General features: G+C 38.3%; 1 protein-coding gene across 12 annotated transcripts in view; it reads right to left on the reverse strand.

The window, feature by feature from the left end:
• The window catches only part of LOC115223565 (rho guanine nucleotide exchange factor 28), a 490,764-nt gene that overhangs the window by 123,130 nt on the left and 342,736 nt on the right, over positions 1-24,898 (reverse strand). For all 12 annotated transcript variants that reach the window (XM_036511308.1, XM_036511277.1, XM_036511280.1 and 9 more), the window contains one exon: positions 24,352-24,460. In XM_036511308.1, coding sequence (XP_036367201.1) covers positions 24,352-24,460 — 109 coding nt within the window. The remainder of the gene's footprint in view (positions 1-24,351; positions 24,461-24,898) is intronic.

The following is a 24,898-nucleotide window of genomic DNA, read 5'->3' on the forward strand; positions in this document are numbered from 1 at the left end:
TAATATTAGTTACCAACTGACAAAGAAAAGGTAAATAAAGTTGAAAAATCAATAGACACATGGCAACGACTGCAAGTAGAAAATAAACTTGAAACCAAAATAACCTGTCCTCTTAGGTCGTTGTTTTCTTCCTCCCTTCTTTCCTGTTTATTTTTACTAACGATCTGGTGTTTATGAGTAAGTCACACGACACATTGCAGAGACAGACTTCCGATTTTTTTCAAAGTCTAAATAAGTGAGTCGTCCCGTCTTCTTCTTCTTCTTCTTCTTAAGTGAATGAAAGAAGGGCAGAAGAAATAGCAGCAGCCAAACCCAACAGTAGGAGCAGAGTTTCCTCCTGAACAAGAAATAATAATATATGTAAAGGGAGGTAGCAGCAAAAACAACCTAAAAGCTAAAAAAAACCCCACTCAGCTATGATAAGGGAATTCTTTTTAGTTTCCAGAAGTCTGAATATCCGATTACAGCAACCAATAAGGCTAACAACAATAGCAATAAAATTAATAACTGCCATAGTACAATCTAGACTTGGTGACCACTTTTTAATAATATTAACGATGGGTTAATCGGTGCGTGTGTGTTATGTGAAGTGATTTCACAACTAAGGTGGGTTTTATTTTTAAAAATCTTACAGCGATTTTACACCAAGTGATCAGAGCTTTTTCTCGTGTTTTCTCTTTCTTTCGTCCGATTATCACATTAAAAACGGTTTCATTATCGAGGGCCACTGATAAGAAATATCTATTTTGGACAGCTGTTGGATCTTATAAATATTTCCATCAACACCCAACCGATTCAATCAGCTAACAAGACAGAAATGGCGAAATTAAGGAGATCCCATAAATTGTTTTTCTTTAAAAATGTAAGGAAACCGTTCATTAATCTGGGTAAGAAAGTTGAAACAGCAACGTTTAATGATGTCATAAATCTTACAAGAAACTGAATTTATTGTTCTGTGTCAATAAAAACCATCACAACCTTCATCTAATAATTATCAAGTAAATTTCTATTCATTTTAAGAAAGAACACTGGATATATTTTTTGAAGAAGATTTAGGTCTTTACGAAACGTAAAAAGATAAAAATCCCGAATCAGTCATTGCTGAGATTGTTGAGGACTAATTTACGAAGTGGAACACTTCAGACAGAAATAGGGTCGAATCGATCAAAACCTTTCTCTTATAAAAAGGAGCCGTGTGATTAAAGACTAAATACTAATAACCATTAATATTAGGATTTCTTAAACAAACATAAAGCCACAAATAATGACTCCCTAATTACGTGTAAAGTATTATTAGATAAGGAATAGTTTTATTAAACGGAGCCAATATCTTAGTGGCACTTATTTTCATCAAGACATTAGCATTAAAACAAGGAAGAGTTTATAGGATAGCCGGGTAAGGTCAAAAGCTACAGAATCTATTTAATTTAAGGTTTTGGATTTTGCCCTTCGTCTGAGACTCAGAAAAAGTGGCACTGCTTGGGTAAGAAAGGACACCGAGAAAGAGAGAGAGAAAGCCTATGTTAAAATCATTTGTCTCTAATCAACACAGCAATTAAATGGTCGGTGGCAGACAGGGAGAGAGCATGGTTTACCGCAGATAACCACCAGATTAATTACTGTCAACTTATCAAATTAAATGTACACCATTCGGGAGCGATAAGCTTAGCTGTAAACATTAGACAGTAGCACCAAATGTTAGCGAAATAAGATTGCATGAGCGAACAATAGGTGGTTGTTATGTGGCGGGTATGTATCATATGGGTGACAGAAGGAGCTGACAACAATAGCAGCCAAGTTTCTTTCAATCACCTCCGTTTTTAAGACTGAATAATGTAAGGACAAGATAGACAAGGCCTGAAATAAAATTCAAAATTTAAAAAAAAAAAAATGGTCAGAGTAAGAAGGAACTATTTTGATCATTCGCCTACTCATCAGATTTGACCAGGGGTTAAACAAAAGACCAGCGAGAAGGAAGATCCAATCAAGGGGAGGCTTTGTTGAAACAAATTCATCCCTTACATCATCACAGCTGATACATCTTGTCCTCGTTTTCTTTATTAAAAGAAAATTAAATTCTCAGACGACAAAAAAAAAATCAGAACTATCACAATAATTATCATACACTGCTAATTAATATATGAATAAATGTAATCATTAAAAAAATTGTTTTCTTACATAAGCATAACAAATATTTAGGATTAAAAAGTGCGTTGGTGGAGCTTAGAGTCCATCTGAAGCGACCAACATTACTTAAATCAACACTAATCACTAATATAATGAAGCTAATAAAGAAAGTACTCCCACTAATGAGGGTGACACAAAGTACTCCTAACAGGACCGGTTTGTTCCAGGAGAACACTTGCCTATAAAAAGATTACATTATACACACTATACCGATATATTATACATTATACACACAGGAGCTTCTATTATATAGAAGTTCTCTTTTTATGCTGACACACAGTGCTTACTCTGTTTTAATGCTGCAGCCCCATATCTCTGATATGAACAAGGGAAAATTCGCAATTTTGAATGAGGGGTTAGGTAGGGTATATCACATTTCATTTAAATACCATAAATAATAGTTGGAATACATTTACTTTTAAGTCGCTAATTAACAACAAATGCATGGCTAGTTCACGACAACACAATTTATATAATAATGGTATTATTACACGTCTGTGAAACAAAAAGATCAGGCTTTAAGTTCTATTTTAAGTGTTCTCTTAACTTTTTCTTCCTGCAACTTTTTTTTTTAACTGCATTCCTTTCAGTTATGGCTGTCTCTGTTTTTAAGATACATCTCTGGAGAAGTTAAGATATTACGAAGGAACAATGGGCCTCGCTAGAAATAGCAGCCAAATCGTCAAATCACACGACACTAGCATCTTGAAAAAGAAGCGAAAAACAATGATGGAAAGTACACAAAGTCTGAACTAAAGATACGATGATCATAGCTAAAGTGTCACTGATCATGTCTGTTCAATAAGGACCGATCTAAGGTTAAACATGTATTCGATCGATCGATAGATAACAGATAGATGGATCGATAGATAGATATAGATATATAGAGATACCTTGCTCCAGCTGGAAGTGCCCTAGTCTTCACCGAAACAAACTGAACAGTTAATGCAAAGCAGGCCGGTGCGTGTATAATATTATGTATTATATTTGCTACTGTTATGCTTGAGTGACAAAAGTGTGTATATATATATATATATATATATATATATATATATATATATATATATTTTATACATCAATCCATATCTGCCAGTGCGTTTTATTTATTCCTTTCTAATCCACGGGGGCAAATATGAGGCTTCGCTTGGTATAAGCTTTTATATGTTATTGTTTTACTACCACTTAATAGCAATGGCACGATTGTCTAGCTTCGTTTTTATATATTTTGTTCTAATAACTGTTTACTTTAATATTCCCCTTCTGTACTAAAATCCAGACGGCAGACTCTAGAAGATTAAACAAATAACAACTGGCTCCCGACCTCCCTACCATGGCAGTAGCATCGATGATGATGATGATTTCTTTTATTTGCCACAAGGGCGACGGATGAGGCGGGGAAGAATACAAAAACGGACATAAAACTATTTACAAAGAAAGAAATGATTAAAAAAAGAAGTAGAAAGTAAACAATGTATACAAAAGAACAGATGTATATATATATATACATTACCAAAAAAAAAAAAAGGTGATAGTGAATAATAAGTTTTTCGCTATAGACAGAAAGGCCTGAGATGTTGTGAGGGGGTCAGGGTGGTCGATCGCACTGACCCACCATGACCCTCCACTGATACTTAATTTCAATCAACCCCCAGAAAAAGGCAAAGTTGACCTCGGCGGAAACAATAATGATGATGATGATGATAATAATAATTACCAGCAGGTGTCCATGACATTAAAAAAAAACAAAAGCAAAAGAAAAGCCAAGGTAAAATAGTCCAGCGAATGGTAAGGTAGTGAGAGCCAGACAGCAGCCACTTGGTTCCCTCTCTGGATGTAGCGAGATACGTGTGCCACAAACTGCCGCGACTTTCACACACACACACCCTCTCTCTTTGTCTCTTTCTATATGGGCCGTTTTTCACCCTCCTACCACCTCATCTGCTTCTGCATGTCTCCACCACACACCCTCACACTCTTACTCTTTCCTTTTCCTCCCTTCCTCCCCTTCACCGTTGTTCTCTAAACTTAACAGCTTCTTTATTCAGTGACAGATGAGACAAAACAAATTACCTCCCTTGATACAGTTTTTACTATTTTTATTCTGCCTTTTTATAACTTTTTATTTCACACACAAATACATAAATCCATATATATCTGTATTTATATATAAATATATGTGTGTGTGTGTGTGTATTTATATATATTTATGTGTGTGTGTGTGTGTGTATTTATATATATATATATATGTGTGTGTGTATTTATATATGTGTGTGTTTATATATATATATATATATATATATATATATATATGTGTGTGTGTGTGTGTGTATTTATATATATGTGTGTGTGTATTTATATATATATATGTGTGAGAGTGTTTTTATATATATATATGTGTGTGTGTATTTATATATATATGTGTGTGTGTGTGTGTATTTATATATATATATATGTATATATACACACACACATACATACATACAAACACACATACATCCACATACATTTCCTGTCGCCTCACACTTATCTGGTGGAACACTAACTCCCTCTTACTATCCATTGTAAGACATGTGACGTACCACGGGGCTTCCTAGCATTTCGTGATGTCTATTTCTATTCTTCTAAGTTCAAATACTGAGATGTCAAGTTCACCTTTCACTCTTGCGGGTTTGATATAATAAAAGGGATCAGGGGGGAAATAGGTGAACAATCCAATCGTATATAATACTTTCTCAAAACAAAATGTACTGAATTTTAGTTTTAGGTACATATAACTTGCATGATTACTTAGGAAACCAAAACAGTGCGGGGGGGGGGGGTATTTGGGTGGCCCAAGTAAACAAAAAAAAGGTAAATTATTTTGGTGGTACGGATAGCAAAATTGGTGGCGCATCAAACAAAACTTGTGCCATTTATATTCAGTTCTGTCTTTTTACGTCGTAATTTTAAATTCCATCGACGATAAACACTACTTTTCATATTTCCGAGGTAGATAAAAATCAAAGTCAAGCACTATTGTCCATATAACCGAATGCAACCTTCCTGAAAAATTTAATAGCTATGTGTGTGTGTGCGTGTCCCCCACACAACATACTTTTGTAACTTGTCTTTGTAATGCCCCCCCTCGTCCGATGCCCTAATGGCAATGAAAGGCGGTGGATTGATAGAAAACCGTTAGAGAGTCGGACGAAATACTTAGTGGTATTTCTCCCGGCTTTCTATATTCTAAGTTCAAATCCTATCGAAGTCAACTTAGTTTTTCATCACTTTGGGGTCTGTAAAGCAAAGTGAAAAAAACAGTCAAGTACTGGAGTCGATGATGTCGACTAACAACACATGCTCTCTCCCCGCTAAAAATCGCTAGCCTTGTATTAGGAATAGAAAGAACTATTATTATTATTATCAGCGAGATTAATTAAGTCATCAAAAGCTGGAACTGACGAAGCCAATAATTGATTCGTTGATATTAATATAACAACTGATAAAAGTTCCTATTGCCGATATCAATTCAACTAATCCAGCCACCACGCAACAACACCACAATGGCTCGAATACATGTGTTCTGATATAGTTTTTTCGTCGTTGTTTTTTAAATACTATTGATCTTTACGAGACAGGGTGTTCTGTTTTAAACAGTTCTATTTTCAAATGCATTTCTAGCATGACTGGCGTGGCATAAACTTCAAAGAGAAAGAAGGGTGGTGGTGGTGAGAAAGCTAAAACAGAGAAGTAGGGCGGTGAGAGCTGCTGAAAGGAGTCAGATCTCATCGACGGGCAAATTACACACTACAAGCACTTTTGAACTGTCTGCTTTCCAAGTGAAAGGAAGGGTGGGAGAAATTATCTCCTTTAAAATGACTTCAGCCTGACATTATTTAGATGAAAATAAATATAAACCAATGATGTAAGGATAGCGAGCGGATTTATCAATGCGTTAATATACATCTTACAAAAGTTTAATAATCATTCATCCATTCATTATCAGATTTATTCATTTATATTACGTGGGCTTTTTTTATTTTTACCGAGATCGAAACCAGGTCGTGGACGCGGTCTTCAGAACAAATTTTCTCTTCTCTACTCTGAAATATTCTGAAGTTAATTAAACTTTTCTGTGTACACTACAATATGATTCTTTTATTTGTTTCAGTCATTTGACTGCGGCGATGCTGGAGCACCACCTTCAGTCGAACAAATCGGCCCCAAGACATTCTTTGTAAGCCTAGTACTTACCCTATCGGTTCCTTTTGCCGAACCGCTAAGTTACGGAGACGTAAACACGCCTGCATCGGTTGTTGAGCGATGTTGGGGAGACAAATACAGACACACACACACACACACACACACACATATATATATATATATATATATACATACACGATGGGTTTGCTTCGGTTTCTGTCTACCAAATCCACTCACAAGGCTTTGGTCGGTGCTACGCAGTGGGACTGAACCCGTGACTATGTGGTTGGTAAGCAAGCTACTTACCACACAGCCACTTCTCTCTCGAGCAATATATCAACAGCGAATATTATTTAGACGGGCCTCGCCAGCCAAACTTACCGAAGGGAAAAAAGAAATCGTGATTTTCATGTTTTGCCCAAGATATCTGCAAATTTGGGTTGTCGTTGGAAACATTAACATCTAAGGACTGTGCTTATATGGCTACGTTCTATAGAAAGCATTTGATCTAACAAACGAACGTGTGACACTGGAAACCCGTAGGGAAAGCGTGTTGCATGAGATGGGATAAGCGTTGAAGGACACTGTCAGAGTTCACATTTGCAGTTGAGTTTTCGTGATACATTTGTCTGACAGATTGTTCTATGAGGCCTCAGTCCACTTTACTGTCGGCAACAGATATTAGATTAATCAGATTTCCAGCCTCAGACCAGACCAGAATCAATCGGTCAGCCTATATTGTGACTGGATGCGAATTCCAGTTCTGATTCACAAGCTGCATTTGATTAAATGGTGTTTGCGCAACAGCCTACGCTGCATCAAAAGCGTCACGCAGAAGACGTCTTCCATAGATACAGACTTGGCTGTGTTAGTATCACACACATCACCATGGTCACAAGCAGCAGCGGGTGGCAGTTCTATGTATGTCACCTGCCGCCTCACCAAGCCAATACACATGACACAGACAGCACGGGAGGATTTCAGCAAGAAACAAAGATTGTAAAGTCGGCGTTTACTTGCAAAGCGAATGCAATAATGTTTTATGCTCGTGAATTTGAAGAGCATTGATGGGTAAGCATCCGTCGTCGTTGTTGTTTAGCTCCAGGCTAGCCATGATCGAGCAAACCTATCATGGTTCCAAGAGTGTCCATCTCGTCTTTTCCTTTTTTTTTTCATTTTCTGCCCCCTTCAGACATAGTATAACCAAAAGTACGTTATCTAATGTGTTATTCCTAGAAATAGAGGGAGAATTAGCTGCTCTTACTAACAGGTTGATCAACTGCTTTAGTTCATGCTAGTCTTGAATATATGTTGGACTCCCTTTTACTCTTTTACTTGTTTCAGTCATGTGACTGCGGCCATGTTGGAGCACCGCCTTTAGTGGAGCAAATCGACCCCAGGACTTATTCTTTGTAAGCCTAGTACTTATTCTATCGGTCTCTTTTGCCAAACCGCTAAGTTACAGGGAAGTAAACACACCAGCATCGGTGGTCAAGCAATGTTGGGGGGACAAACACAGACACACAAACATATATATATATAACGGGCTTCTTTCAGTTTCCGTTTACCAAATCCACTCACAAGGCTTTGGCCGGCCCAAAGCTATAGTAGAAGACGCTTGCCTAAGTAGCTACGTAGTGGGACTGAATCCGGAACCATGTGGTTGGTAAGCAAGCTACTTACCACACAGCCACTCCTGCACCTATATTCATATGAAGGAAATGCATTTGAAAACATACTGGCAGCACATAAATAGAAGACCATCATATTTATGATTAAGTCAATTCAAATAGTGTCACCAGTTTTATGTTTGGAAGAATCCCTCAATCCCAAAATCTCAGTAATGTGTTATGCTTTTCAATGACTGGTAGGTATAACTATCAATAATGATATCAAAGGGATTTGCACATATCTCAACAGTATCATTATCATTAGAAAAACTACAAAGGAGTAAAATGGGAACTTTGCTCAACTTAATGAAAAAAGATAACATTACATTGAACAATGACAAATTGACAATATGCAATGCGTTATTATATTGAACAACCTCAGTCAAACATCCATTTGTTACCTAGGATACTACAACATTAATAATTCTCTGCAACCTGACCTGGAAAGACTGAAACCAGTCATTAATTACCTGGTACCTGCTAATGCTAAATGATTAAAGCAACTACGAGGTTTATTTAGTTACCACTCTAAATGGGTGTTTCCTTTTGTCAAAACAAATTCAAACTTTACAAAATCCTCCTTTTTTTCCATTGCAGAAATACACTTAGGCAGTATTCATTCGTTTAAAACTTTGATAGCTAATGCCTCTCCCTTTTACCTGTCGAACTGAAATTCCATTACAGGTTTCCAAATGATGAAGCTCCAGAGATTACAATTTGGGGGGTCCATTCACTGTAATAAATTTGTTGCCTTCTTCTCCAGAATTCATTCTCACACTAAACGAAACCTTTTCTCATTTAGAAAAAGTGGTTACAGCTATTTCAATAAGTGTTAGGAAATGGCAAACTTTTCTACTTTACTTAAAGAGGAACTCATAGATCCACTGCTGCATTGCTCATCAAGGATTCAGAAAATACCAGAAAAACTAAATCTTTAAAAAGAAATTTGATTTCTCTTCGAGTTCTCTAATCAGACTGTTGCATCCAATGTAATGTTTTTAATAATTAATATCCTCTGAGGAATTGGAACAACCCACTCCTCCGTCCTCTACCTCTTTACTCATAGAATTGTTTGTCAGGGGATGAGGTTGTCCAGCAGGAGTTCACTACCAGGTAGAACAGAATCACCTCACTCATGTGTGGTGCCTCAGTAAGCTACTTTCATTTCCCTGCCATGCCATCCCATGGCTACTGACTTCCAGCTGGGCTTCTTTACACAGATGGAAACAGTGTTTAGTAGAAATAATTTCTTCCTCTGTTTCAACAGCTGTCTCCTAAACTTCTGAAAAGGTCACGAGTACTGCCCTCTCTCATTCAAATAAACCATAACATTTAAGAGGGGAAAAAGGACATTATCACAGCACTAACATATATTTGCTTTCAGTTGGTGGTGGTAACCCAGACAGGAGAAGGACGATTATGTTTCATAATGACTAGTTCAGTGCCTCACTATTGTGATTTCAAACCCTTAACTGGATCTTCTTCACTTTTCATTTTCTGAGTTTAATTAACTGAGTGTCAGTTCAATGTCTTATTAAAATTATGTTTATCAAATTTTCCATGAAGTGTTGGTTTCTTTTTCACAGGGCATAAATGTGTTACATTTCTGAGGAGGGGACTGTGACTTGCTATAAAATAGTAGTGTAGGTAACAAAAGAAAAACTTCAACATGTCACCAGGTTATTTTAAGAAAGGCTTATATTTTCCTTTGTTTTGCTCTGTTAATATGGATTTCTTAAATAGATACAAATAATAGGGAGTAAAATTTAAACATTATATAGTGTCTGTACTTTTTCCAACCTATGACTGTTATATAATAAATGATACAGACTGGTTTCAATAAAGAACCCAAACTGATTAATATTTATTTTTCTCTTTAATGATATAATCACATAAGATGGAAGGCAGTGCACAGGACCTTCTCAGAGACCAGCTGAAGGAAAGGAAGAGGTTATTCTTCAACCAGAGACCTTGCTGAATGCTTTCCATAAAGTGGACTTCACTAAAGTCCTCCAAAGAACAGGTAGTAATGCAAACTGGGTGAGAGATTAAGCATCTGGCCCTAATTGAGAACTGATTTCTAGCTCTGCAGTTCATGCCACACTATTCCTTAAAATGTTAAAGCCAATAGTTTATAAATTACACCAAGTGATAAGGTGATTAAGCAGCTGTTTCAGTCATTATCATATTAATTTATTTCCAAGAATCTTTTATCTAAGATTTATACTTCTTTTTAAATGTGATTTGAGTAGAATTTATCTTTAAAAAAAAAAAAAGGAAAAACATTTTCAACACAGCATAAGCAATGAGACAGTAACAGACTGCATGCTTCCTAAAAGTGCCAGTGGGTGGAGGTGGTCATGGGAAGATAAATGGGGCAAAACAGGGTAAAGGAGGGGTACAGTCCCCATGGCAGTGGCCACAATGACAGCAACAACAGGGTAATGGAGAGGAATTTGAAAGGGTAAGCAAAGAAACGAATGAATGAATGAACCTGCTGTTGGTAATAACACATAAAGGCGGCACGCTGGCAGAATCGTTAGCACGCCAGGCGAAATGCTTAGCAGTATTTAGTCTGCTGCTACGTTCTGAGTTCAAATTCCGCCGAGGTCGACTTGGCCTTTCATCCTTTCGGGGTCGATACATTAAGTACCAGTTACGCACTGGGGTCGATGTAATCGACTTAATCCGTTTGTCTGTCCTTGTTTGTCCTCTCTGTGTTTAGCCCCTTGTGGATAGTAAAGAAATAGGTATTTCTTCTGCCTATACGTTCTGAGTTCAAATTCCGCCGAGGTCGACTTGGCCTTTCATCCTTTCGGGGTCGATACATTAAGTACCAGTTACGCACTGGGGTCGATGTAATCGACTTAATCCGTTTGTCTGTCCTTGTTTGTCCTCTCTGTGTTTAGCCCCTTGTGGATAGTAAAGAAATAGGTATTTCTTCTGCCTATACGTTCTGAGTTCAAATTCCGCCGAGGTCGACTTGGCCTTTCATCCTTTCGGGGTCGATAAATTAAGTACAAGTTATGCACTGGGGTCGATGTAATTGACTTAATCCGTTTGTCTGTCCTTGTTTGTCCCCTCTGTATTTAGCCCCTCGTGGGTAGTAAAGAAATAGGTAATAACACATACAGAAGAGCAGAGTGGATACATCCAAGCAAGCACAGTTCCTGCTGGACCACGAGACAGAGGGTGAGAACAGCAGCAAATGTAGGGGTACTCACAAGCAGAGGGACGAGCTGACTGTGGCAGAATAGCAAGAACTCATCAACCGTATAGTGTCTCAAGGCATATATCCTCATCAACAAAGACAAAATAGAAGAGTGCAATGAGAATGACCCTTCCATGTCAACTTTGTGTCAACTCAAAAACGACATGCTGTTAGTGTCCAACCCTCACAGTAGCCCCCATTACATGGACCTTGTAATCAAAGATGCTCCAGCCTTCATCATCCCCTTTGTCATTTTATACTTTGGAGCACAATGTAACTCGTGGAGGCGCGTGGCTTAGTGGTTAGGGTGTCAGCATCATGATCGTAAGATTGAGGTTTCGAATCCTGGACCGGGCGATGCATTGTGTTCTTGAGCAAAACACTTCATTCCACGTTGCTCCAGTCCACTCAGCTGGCAAAAATGAGTAACGCTGTGATGGACTGGTGTCCTGTCCAGCTGGGGAACACATACGCCATAGAAACTGGGAAACCGGGCCCATGAGCCTGGCTAGGCTTTAAAAGGGCGCATTTATTTATTTATTTAATACAATGTAACCCAGGCTACATTGTCTAATGTGTCCTTATTTTTGTGTAATCAGTAGGGTATGATTTTTTTTAAAGAAATGCAGCTATTTCTGACTGATCAAGCAACAACTTAAAGGAAAAGTGCATAAATAGACTAAGATGAACTGCACACTGGTAACAGATGCATGCAATTTAATGAACCTAGGTCTGAATGTAGCTCATACTAAAGAGGATTGATTTTCAGGCAGCAGGTTGATATTTTAAAAATTAAACGTTTTGTGTGTTTGTGTGTAAATATATATATATATATATATATATATATATATATGTGTGTGTGTATGTATGTACGTGCGTGTGAGTATGTGTGTGTGTGTGTGTGTGTGTGCGTGCATGTGTACATACATGTGTGTGTGTATCAAGGCAGATATAGCTTTGCATAGACATACAAATGACAAAATCTGTATAAATATGTATTGGAAAGCCTGTTTTCTGCAAAAGTAGGAATGTATCAATAATAAAAAAAAAAATTCTAACATAACTGAGTATTCCTATCTCTCTCTCTCTCTCTCTCTCTCTTTCTCGGGAGGGGGGTAGTAGAAAAGTAATAACAAAGTGCATATGTTGCTATTTAGCTCATGTCAGCCTGCAATGAGCAGTACTACGATCAAAGACATTCCAGCTGTGGCCTTCCTATCTTTATTCAAAACCACATTATCAGTGTCCTTTTCTCTTTTAAGACAGTATGGTATAATGGGAGAGAATTTCACTGCTATTTCTAGCAGTTTAAGCAACCTTGTAGAAGCACATTCTCAAATTGGTCAATGTCCTTTGATGCTACTGCTGTTTAACTTCAAATCAGCCCCAATGAGGTATCACTATGATCAGAAGTTTTCCAACCATGACCATCTCACCCTTTTTAAAGGTATTTAGAACTATTCTGTCTAAAGAGTATTTTCCTAAAGCAGCAGTGCATGATTTGGAGGGAATTTGGCTGCTATTTCTAGCAGAATCAGTGACTGGCTCAAAAATGTGTATGTTGTGTATGCATGCACACACACACAAACATACATATATATATATATATATATGTTAATAAAATAGAATATATGCATATATATAAACATATATGTACGTACCTACCTCTACATGTACATATACACGCATATAAGTGTACAGGACACCAAAAAGACGTCGAACACATAGAGAGACGAAAAACATAGACACAAACCAAGGAACAAGACAAGCAAAAAAAGAGATACAGGACAATAAGCACAACGAAAAATCCCCTTCTTCAGTCGCTAAGGTTTCATCTACTAAACGTTTCGAAGGATAAAAGCGAGACGTATACTTCGAAGAAAACTTCCTTCCTGCGAAAAGCAAATCAATTAAAATTCTGAGATCTTTTCGCAGAGGGGTAAAAAAAGCAAGACGGTAACGACAGTACAAACATATAAACAGTAAAAAATATATATATAAACAGTGGAAAAATAAATATATAACAGTGAGAGACAGGACAAGGAGAACAAGATAAGAAGGGCTGTTAACGCCAGACGAAAAAAGTATTGCAAACGCTGGATTATAGTGGACGACGAGAGAGAAAAAATGTCGACCAGTAGCCTTAGAAGGCGGGCGAGAAAAGACAGGATAGCAGTTACGATGGAAGTATCGTCGCAGATGGACGACGGGAATGGGGGAGGAGGAGCAAGAGGAAGAGAGAGAAGAAGGGGAATGGTGCGAGGAGACCATGAAGAATGGTGAAAGGGAGAGAGAGAATGAAGAATGAGAGAGAGAGGAAGAGACAAGTTAAGTGAGGGAAAAAAGACGAAAAGGGAATGGGAGAGAAAGAAAGAAAGATGCAGAGTCGCGTGAGAGTTAATATCAAGGCTAACTTGATAAACAGAACAATCTTACTTAATAGGGTGCGTGCGTTTAGTCGTATAATATGTTAATAAAATAGAACATATGCATATATATAAACATATATGTACGTACCTACCTCTACATGTACATATACACGCATATATATTTTTACTGTTTATATGTTTGTACTGTCGTTACCGTCTTGCTTTTTTTTACCCCTCTGCGAAAAGATCTCAGAATTTTAATTGATTTGCTTTTCGCGGGAAGGAATTTTTCTTCGAAGTATACGTCTCGCTTTTATCCTTCGAAACGTTTAGTAGATGAAATCTTAGCGACTGAAGAAGGGGATTTTTCGTTGTGCTTATTGTCCTGTATCTCTCTTTTTTTTTTTGCTTGTCTTGTTCCTTGGTTTGTGTCTATGTGTTATGTGTTCGACGTCTTTTTGGTGTCCTGTACACATATATGCGTGTATATGTACATGTAGAGGTAGGTACGTACATATATGTTTATATATATGCATATGTTCTATTTTATTAACATATTATACGACTAAACGCACGCACCCTATTAAGTAAGATTGTTCTGTTTATCAAGTTAGCCTTGATATTAACTCTCACGCGACTCTGCATCTTTCTTTCTTTCTCTCCCATTCCCTTTTCGTTTTTTTTCCCTCACTTAACCTGTCTCTTCCTCTCTCTCTCATTCTTCATTCTCTCTCTCCCTTTCACCATTCTTCATGGTCTCCTCGCACCATTCCCCTTCTTCTCTCTCTTCCTCTTGCTCCTCCTCCCCCATTCCCGTCGTCCATCTGCGACGATACTTCCGTCGTAACTGCTATCCTGTCCTTTCTCGCCCGCCTTGTAAGGCTACTGGTCGACACATTTCCTCTCTCTCGTCGTCCACGATAATCCAGCGTTTGCAATACTTTTTTCGTCTGGCGTTAACAGCCCTTCTTATCTTGTTCTCCTTGTCCTGTCTCTCACTGTTATATATTTATTTTTCCACTGTTTATATATATATTTTTACTGTTTATATGTTTGTACTGTCGTTACCGTCTTGCTTTTTTTTACCCCTCTGCGAAAAGATCTCAGAATTTTAATTGATTTGCTTTTCGCGGGAAGGAATTTTTCTTCGAAGTATACGTCTCGCTTTTATCCTTCGAAACGTTTAGTAGATGAAATCTTAGCGACTGAAGAAGGGGATTTTTCGTTGTGCTTATTGTCCTGTATCTCTCTTTTTTTTTTGCTTGTCTTGTTCCTTGGTTTGTGTCTATGTGTTATGTGTTCGACGTCTTTTTGGTGTCCTGTACACATATATGCGTGTATATGTACATGTAGAGGTAGGTACGTACATATATGTTTATATATATGCATATGTTCTATCTTATTAACATATATATATATATATATATAATTTTTCACTTGTTCCAGTCATTAGACTGTGGCCAAGCTGGGGCACTGCCTTGAAGAATTTTAGTCGAAATTGACAACCCCAGTACTTATATTTTTTTTTTAATCTGGTACTTATTCTATCGGTCTCTTCTGCTGAACCACTAGGTCATGGGAGTGTAAACACACCGACACCAGTTGCTAAGCAGTTGTAAAGTTAAACACAGAAACAAGCACACACATATATATATATATATAAATATATATGTATGTATACACAAAGGGCTTCTTTCAGTTTCTGTCTACCGAATCCTGTCACAAGGTCTTGGCCAGCCTGAGGCTATAGTAGAAGACACTTGCCCAAGGTGTCACAGTGGGACATATATATATATATATATGTATATATATATATATATATATCACTGCATCAGTCAGACTATTAGATGTTTACCTTGCTAGTTACAATGCACTTCCTTGCATTGTTTTAGCTTTCAAATGGTGCCACACCATTGGCCAGCCAGACAGCCCAACATTCCACTTGAACAGGACACACAAGTCCATCACAGGGTTACCCACTTGCAGCACAGTGGACTGGAGCAACATGGGATGAAGTACCTTGCTCAAGAACACAATGCAAAAATGGTCTGGGAATCAAAAGGGATTAAATATAGGCGCAGGAGTGGCTGTGTGGTAAGTAGCTTGCTAACCAACCACATGGTTCCGGGTTCAGTCCCACTGCGTGGCATCTTGGGCGTCTTCTGCTATAGCCTCGGGCCGACCAATGCCTTGTGAGTGGATTTGGTAGACGGAAACTGAAAGAAGCCTGTCGTACATATGTATATATATATATATATATATATATATATATATATATATATATATGTATGTGTTTGTGTGTCTGTGTTTGTCCCCCTAGCATTGCTTGACAACCGATGCTGGTGTGTTTACGTCCCCGTCACTTAGCGGTTCAGCAAAAAGAGACTGATAGAATAAGTACTGGGCTTACAAAGAATAAGTCCCGGGGTCGATTTGCTCGACTAAAGGCGGTGCTCCAGCATGGCCGCAGTCAAATGACTGAAACAAGTAAAAGAGAAAAGAAGAAAAAAAACAAATTTGAAAGATCAAATTGAATGACCAAGTTTCAATTGAATCTGATAATATGATATATATTCAAATACGGTACTTTATATTAAAATTTTAATGAGTCTCTTTTAGGTTCATTGTAGACATGTACTGAAGAACACACACACAAACAGAATTTTCCAAATTTAACAAAGAAAGATAGGGAAAGCTAACAAGTGCACACAACATTTTCATTTCGTCAACAATGAACCAAAAATGCCTTCTATTTCACTTCTACACAATTAGCAAAATAACACAATTTTAATACCAAAAGGAAAAAAGAAAGAAAAAACATGGTATGTTAAAAACAAAAATAAAGTAAAGTACATACTTTAAATGTTCTTTTCTACTCTAGGAACAAGGCACAAAATTTTTGGGGAGGAGCCAGTCGATTAGATTGGCCCCCAGTACACAACTGGTACTTAATCTATTGACCCCAAAAGGGTGAAAGGTAAAGTTGACCTCAGCAGAATTTGAACTCAGAATGTAAAGACAGACAAAATACTTATTTCTTTACTACCCACAAGGGGCTAAACACAGAGAGGACAAACAAGGACATACAGATGGATTAAGTCAATTATATCGACCCCAGTGCGTAACTGGTACTTATTTAATCGACCCCGAAAGGATGAAAGGCAAAGTCGACCTCAGCGGAATTTGAACTCAGAACGTAGCGGCAGACGAAATACCGCTAAGCATTTTTCCCAGCATGCTCACGTTTCTGCCAGTTTGGTGCCTTACATACTTTAGATATTAATAGAGTTACTTCAGTGGCTAACACAGTTTTATCATACAGTCAAATACCAAGCATTCTAATTGGACAGAACAAAGTATATAATTGAATAATAACTTCCTCCAGCCTGCATTCTATCAACCGTGGTGTATTTCAGGGTTTATATCCTGTACAGTTAAAAAAATATCACCGTTACTTTAAATCTCACTTCTTTGCTAACAATACTACCTGGCACTCCTCCTTAACATGTACAGGTATCATCAAACCCTTTAGCACTCAGATTATACTGTCAAATGTAATGTTTGTTTATTCAATTTCTTTTGAATGAACCATGTATATATATCTTGTAGCTTTGTAATTTTGATGATGTGATTGTTTATTTTAACAACAACATTACAGGGGGTGGTGTGAGAGGTTGGATCTGGCTGGTTCAAATATCAAACAGGTAGAATATTTGGGCCGGATATGGACTGTTTAAATGCCAAGTGTATAAGCTATCTATATATACTGCTCTTATTTCATTGAATCACATCCAAACTACTTCATTGGTCTGGAATGGATTTATGCAAGCCTAAACCACAAAAATCTCAGAGACTGCAACTATTTTTCACTCAATTAAAACCCTCAAAGTTGTAACAATTGCCAGGCCAACAACTAATTTTGTGGTGACTATATTACCATCATTATTTTAATGTTCACTTTTCTTATGTTCATAGGGGTGGAACAGAATTTGGTGAGGGTGATTTTTTTCAAACAGATATCTTCCTGTTGCCAACCCTGGCCTGCTTCAAAGTAAATAAAAAATTTCTCCATAGATGGACATGTTTCCATTAGAAAATTGGAAATGAAAGATGCCAGCTATGATGATGGCACTCATCTACAATAATCAGGTGATGTCAAGTGATATCAGACATCCTTGTATGTATGTATGTGTGTATGTATGTATGTAAGGTATGTAATGTATGTATGTATGTATTTAAAAATAGGATAAAATCTTTATAAGAATTTATCAAGTAGTTAGCGTGAAAAACCTCATAAGAGAAAAATCCACCAATTATTTGACCTCGTGTGTACCGTTGGCAATTTTTTTTCCTCTGTCTTCCCTTCTCTGGATCTTTCCTTCTCCTATGTTTCCAACGAAGAGCTCCGCTCGAAACGTTAAACCCTCCTTCTTTCCTTCTTTCCTGAGCGTCCAATAATACTATATTTGTTCCACGTCCTCGCGTTGTGTTTTTTTGTGTTTTCTTGTTTGGATTAACTTTATATACATATATATCATCATCGTTTAGCGTCCACTTTCCATGCTAGCATGGGTTGGACGGGTCAACTGGGGGTCTGTGAAGCTGGAAGGCTTCGTCAGGCCCAGATGAAATTAACTGTGTAATAGTCAATACAAAAGGCATTCCATCCAATGAGTGCTCAAGACTACTAAACATTTCAACTATGATGCTACTAATAGTTTCCCATACATTCATCAGGCAATTGATGCCTGGTGAATGTATGTGTGATAAGTACATGTAGCTGTAACATTTAGTAATATGTGAGCATGCACACACACACACACACAAAATGGGCTCTTTTCAGTTTCCATCTACTAAATCCTACCACAAGGGTTCGATTTAGCTAAGTTACCAACCTTCTCAAGTCATACAGACTCATAAGGGACAACAGTTTCCCAGTTTCCATGGCGTAGAAATTCCCCACCTGGACATGACCCTGATCCGCTGCAGGATTACTCACTTTTGCCAGCTGAGTGGACTGGAGCAACGTGAAAATGAAGTGTTCTGCTCAAGAACATGATGTGTCACCTGGTCCAAGACACCCTGACCGTTAAGCCACATGTCTGCACAAGGCTTTGATTGGCTCACGGCTATACTTGAATACCCTTACCCAAACTGCCACACAATGGGACTGAACCTAGATTGGGAAGCAAGCTTCTAAACCACACAGCCATACCTGTGCCAATACACACACACACACACACACACACACACACACACACAGACAGACACACACATACATACATCAGCAACAATTTAGATTTGAATGAATATGGTACTTAATTTAGATGCACCTGGATTTTGTATGGTGTTATCCATAAAAATTTTTGGGGTGATTATAAGCAAAAATAAGCAACAAGAATGACTCTGGTAATTTGGTACAATCGTTTCGTACTACATCATTTTATTAAATGTTGTAAGTATTACAGCAGATTTAAGATGCTGAGTGCTCATCTGACTTCACAACCTAATGTTCTTAAAAGTTAAATCTACATCTTTATCTGTATATCTACCTTCTCTATAATGTTACTACTTGATTTGAAAGCTTTTGTATTATTGGAAAACCTATTTAATTGGCTGATGAGCACTCAGCATCTTAAATCTGTTGTAATACTTACAACATTTAAAAAAATGATGTAGTGCGAAACAATTGTACCAAATTACCAGAGTCATTCTTGTTGCTTATTTTTGATAAATATATATATATATAGCGCCGCCTCCACTGGCTTCTGTGCCGGTGGCACGTAAAATACACCAATCTGACCGTACGACAGGCACCCATGCCAACCCCCTTGCTTGCGAAGACATGTTGGGGCAAGCGAAATCGAATCGAACCAGCCAGGTTCCCTGGTCTGGTGGTACGTAAAAAAGCACTATCCGACTCGTGGCCGATGCCAGTGCCGCCTCCGCTGGCTTCCGTGCCGGTGGCACGTAAAATACACCAATCTGACCGTACAACAGGCACCCATGCCAACCCCCTTGCTTGCGAAGACATGTTGGGGCAAGCGAAATCGAAATCGAATTGAACCAGCCAGGATCCCTGGTCTGGTGGTACGTAAAAAGCACTATCCGACTCGTGGCCGATGCCAGCACCGCCTCGTCTGGCTTCCGTGCCAGTGGCACATAAAATACACCAATCCGACCGTGGCCGTTGCCAGCCTCGCCTGGCACCTGTGCAGGTGGCACGTAAAAAGCACCCACTACACTCACGGAGTGGTTGGCGTTGGGAAGGGCATCCAGCTGTAGAAACATTGCCAAATTAGACTGGAGCCTGGTGCAGCCTTCTGGCTTCCCAGATCCCCGGTCGAACCGTCCAACCCATGCTAGCATGGAGAACGGACGTTAAACGACGATGATGATGATGATGATATATATATCCATAACAATACTAAAACTGAATTCTAAATGCTAAGCACTTTTTCCAGAGCCTGAAACTATTTCAGCCTTGACCAGTTCTTGATCCCACAAGAGTCCATGTCTCAGTCACATGGTTCAACCCCTCCTTTTTGAACTAAACAATAATTAAATAAAAACAAAATGAATTGAAATTCAAAGTCCCAGACAAAAAAAACACAATGAATTAAATTGCATAGTCACACATATCTGGGATAGTTTTCCTATTACACATGCATAGGCATGCACACACACACACACTCACACACACACTCACACATACACAAACACACACTAGATGACAGCTATAAATAGGCCCATGTGATGAACATTAATGCAAAGACATGCTACCTACTTACTCTCTCTCTCTCTCTCTCTCTCTCTCTCTCTCTCTCCATTCATACCACTACTACAAAAGCTTCCGATTGTTTGAGCTACAAAGTCATGGACTGCCCTTATCTTTGGTCAACAAATGACCCAGTCTTGTAGTCTTTTATTATCCTTACTGTGTCTCTAAACCCTACACTAAATGCTTTTCTCATTTCTTATCCTTCTCTAGAACTCTTTTACTGCTGACATCACCCTCAGCAGGCACCAGAGCCCCAGAAGCTGACAGTTGGGGCCCTGGCTGATCTTAGACCACCCCAAACACATTTTTCCCCAACTCACTCATTTCTCCTCTTTTTGTTACCCATATTGTATCTCCACCACTTGCCTAGTTCTTCCTCTTCGGGTTTATATATAAACATGTGTTTACATGCGCACACACACACACACAGACTATATACACTGTTATAGAAATTACTACTAGAACTGCCCTTAACACTTTCTTGGAAACATTTTAAAAGAAATTGTACAGTTCTTATGTGTCAGCTGATACTCTTTTTACTCTGTTACTTGTTTCAGTCATTTGACTGCGGCCATGCTGGAGCACCGCCTTTAGTCAAGCAAATCGACCCCGGGACTTATTCTTTGTAAGCCCAGTACTTATTCGATTGGTCTCTTTTGCCAAACCGCTAAGTGACGGGGACGTAAACACACCAGCATCGGTTGTCAAGTGATGCTAGGGGGACAAACACAGACACACAAACATACACACACACACACATATATATATATATATACATATATACGACGGGCTTCTTTCAGTTTCCGTCTACCAAATCCACTCACAAGGCTATAGCAGAATACACTTGCCCAAGGTGCCACGCAGTGGGACTGAACCCAGAACCATGTGGTTGGTAAGCAAGCTACTTATCCCACAGCCACTCCTGCGCCTGATCTTGAAAATAATTAAGAATTTGGATGGACTTAGTAAAATAACTAACTTGTTCATTAATTACTGTATTAAGCCAGTATTTGGAACATAACAATAAAAATACCAGTGTCAAATGATAATTGGTGGTTTTAAATTAAGTATGAATATCTTAAAGCAGACAGTTTTATATGATAGAGGAAGGAGCTGTCTGACACAGATCAGTATCAGAAGAGTTAATTCATACTCAACTACATTAAACCAAAAAAAGGTAATATTTGTTGATGTGATCTTAATGTACAAAAGAAAATATGGAATGGTCATGGTTGGAACAACAGTGATCTCAGTTCTATTAAATCAGGACTGACTTGAGGCGAAACAACACTAACTCACAACACAGGAAGTTGAATCTAATATTATCATAAGGTGCAGCAATATCAGATGAAGGTCAACAGGGAAACTAGCTCTGGTATGTGGCTGAATTCCTTTTGAGCATTGGGCCTCCTGGAGGCAAACTGGCTGAGTTCCTTTCAAGGGTTGGGCTTCATGGAGGAAATGACCGAGTCCTTTGGCATTACGTGGTGCTTCAGAAGAAGACCCATCAAGCCGAGCAAAATTGCAATCAAAGCAGATACCAGTGTCACACAAATGGCACCTGTGTTGGTGGCACATAAAAGCACCCTCTTGGAGTGGTTGGCATTAGGAAGGGCATTCAGCTGTAGAAAACCATGCCAAATCAGACTGGAGTTTTATGCAATGCCAGCCCAGTCAAACCATCCAACCAATGCCAGCATGGACAATGGACATTAAATGATGATGATGAGGAGGAGGATTTTCAAACGTTCAAATATAGTTATCTGGCTGTTGTATTTTTTTACCCTGTCCCCATTCATTAAATTGTGAAAATCACAATCAAAACAAATAAATATCAATAAGAGACACCCTGAAAAAGATGGCATTTATTTAAACACCCTAAGTACAAGCAGTTCTACTTCAGCTGAAATAACAGCAGAAGTTGCTGCTACTACTACTGTTCTTTCTGTTCAGCAGTGACTGGTACTTTTAAGATGAAAAAAAAACAGGCACTAAGAGAGTTATCCTTTCTTCCTTCCCCCCCCCTCCTACCACAAAACAGTCTACACTACACTAGTTGAGTTCCATTAGTAAATTCCTTCTTCTGACAATTGCATGCAAAATTGTATTTAAAAGCAGCATCATTCATTGTGAGTGAATGAGTATGCATGAATGAGTGTATGCATGAATGAGTGAACGAATGATGATTATGATGGAACAATTATCATCATCATTATTATTATTGCTGTTGTTATTGTTGCTGCTGCTGTTGTTGTTGTTGTTGTTGAGTTCTTCTATTAATATTATTTAGAAATGAATATAAATTGACGGAGGGAGTCTGGGAGAATCAAATGAATTCTAAAGTAGGAACACTTTTGTAATCAATTCTAAAGAACTGATAAAAGATGATTCTAGATCCGAATGCCATTTCTAAAATTACATTTCCAACCAGTCACTCACAAAACACATTTAACCATCAGATTGATTAAATTATTGGATATTACTCCAGAGTTGGAGGTTTCCATTTTTGTTGCTGTTGTTGTTATTAAAATCTTTAAGGTAGAATTATAGGGTTTATTTTAACCGATTCAAGAATATGTATATGTACAGGTGTAAGTTTGCATATACATGCATGTGTGCACATACATACATTATACACACACATATATAGACACCACACACATTATATATGAGTGTGTATGTATGTGTGTGTTATATATTTTTCTTGTATATACAGTAGTACCTCGGTTTTCAAGCACCTCTGATCAGATAAATTATGCTTTGTATTTATATATATATATATACATATATATACATATACATACACATATACATATAATTTGACATGGGCGATTCTTTCTCGTCTTGGGATTCACGGTCAAACAACTGGGTAGAATTGCGCGAAAAATTACACAGATGTGTAGAATGATCCGGTAGTGATGCTGGGTTTTGTATGTCGGTGGCACGTAAAAAGTACCCACTACAATCCCAGAGTGGTTGGCATTAGGAAAGGCATCCAGCTGTAGAAACCTTGCCAGATCAGATTGGAGTCTTCATTCAAACCGTCCAACCCATATCAGCATAGAATGCGGATGCTAAATGACAATGATGATGATGATGACAGGCTTCTTTCAGTTTTCGTCTACCAAATCCACTCACAAGGTTATAATAGAAGACACTTGCCCAAGGTGCCATGCAGTGGGACTGAACCCTGGACCATGTGGTTGGGAAACAGGCTTCTTACCACGGTTCGACCGGGGTCTGGGAAGCCAGGGGCTGCACCAGGCTCCAGTCTGATCTGGCAGTGTTTCTACAGCTGGATGCCCTTCCTAATGCCAACCACTCCACGAGTGTAGTGGGTGCTTTTTACGTGCCACCTGCACAGGTGCCAGGGGAGTCTGGCATCGGCCACGATAGGTTGGTGCTTTTAATGTGCCACTGGCACGGAAGCCAGCCAAGGCGGAGCTGGCATCGGCCACGTTCGGATGGTGCTTTTTATGTACCACCGGCACAGAAGCCAGTCGAGGCGGCGCTGGCATCGGCCACGTTCGGATGGTGCTTTTTATGTGCCACCAGCACAGGTATCACAACTACTATTTCCATTGATATTTATTTCGATGTAATTGTATGATAAAAAAAATACCTTACAACCATTGGAGTTGAACACACTAAGCATATTGATTTCAAATTGTGGCACAAGGTTAGGAAATCTGTCAATTACATTGACACCAGTACTCAAATGGTACTTATTTTATCAATCCCAAAAGGATGAAAGTTGAAGTCAACCAAGGTGGAATTTGAACTCAGAATGTAAAGACAGACAAAACACTGCTAAGTCGTTTGCCCAGTGTATTAAGGATTCTACCAGCTTCCCACCATGAACATACCAAGAATATTAGCAACAACAACAACAACAACAAAATGAACACACACAATCACACACACTCACAGTGAAAAAGAAATGCCATTTACCTTCTTAAATTTTTTCCGAGTACTCCCAAATTTGGCTAGAACATTGGATGACTTTTTCTTCTTTTCTTCAGTTTTATCTTTATCCTTATCATCTTTGAGGCTAGAATAACTACAAGAATACAAAAATAATAAGATGGATTCCGAATGAGCTTCCTAGTATCTTTGGTTTTTAACTGTAAAGAAAATAATGGGACAGCTCAAGAAAGCTGAAGCTAGAGAGAGTTAAAGCTAGGGGGTGTTGGGGCTGGGGATGAAGGAGAAATGGAGGGGGAGTCAAATTAGTCACATCCTCCACACATTAGCTCGATTTTCAGTGAAGTGTAGCAAATTAGATCAAACGAGATTAGCTCGAAGATCATGAACAAGGAATTATTTTTAAATATTTTTCCAATATTATTCTAAAGTATAACAATAAGAAAGATTTATAGAAACTATGTCGGAGCAATGGATACCAAATTTGAAGCTTAACTGACAAATGATGAAAATAATATTTTAATCCAAGCTAGCAGATATATTATATTTCATTTCCATTATGAAATCATCAAAA

The sequence above is a fragment of the Octopus sinensis genome, linkage group LG2 (genome assembly GCF_006345805.1).
Source record: "Octopus sinensis linkage group LG2, ASM634580v1, whole genome shotgun sequence".
In the NCBI taxonomy this organism is placed as follows: Eukaryota; Metazoa; Mollusca; class Cephalopoda; order Octopoda; family Octopodidae; genus Octopus; species Octopus sinensis.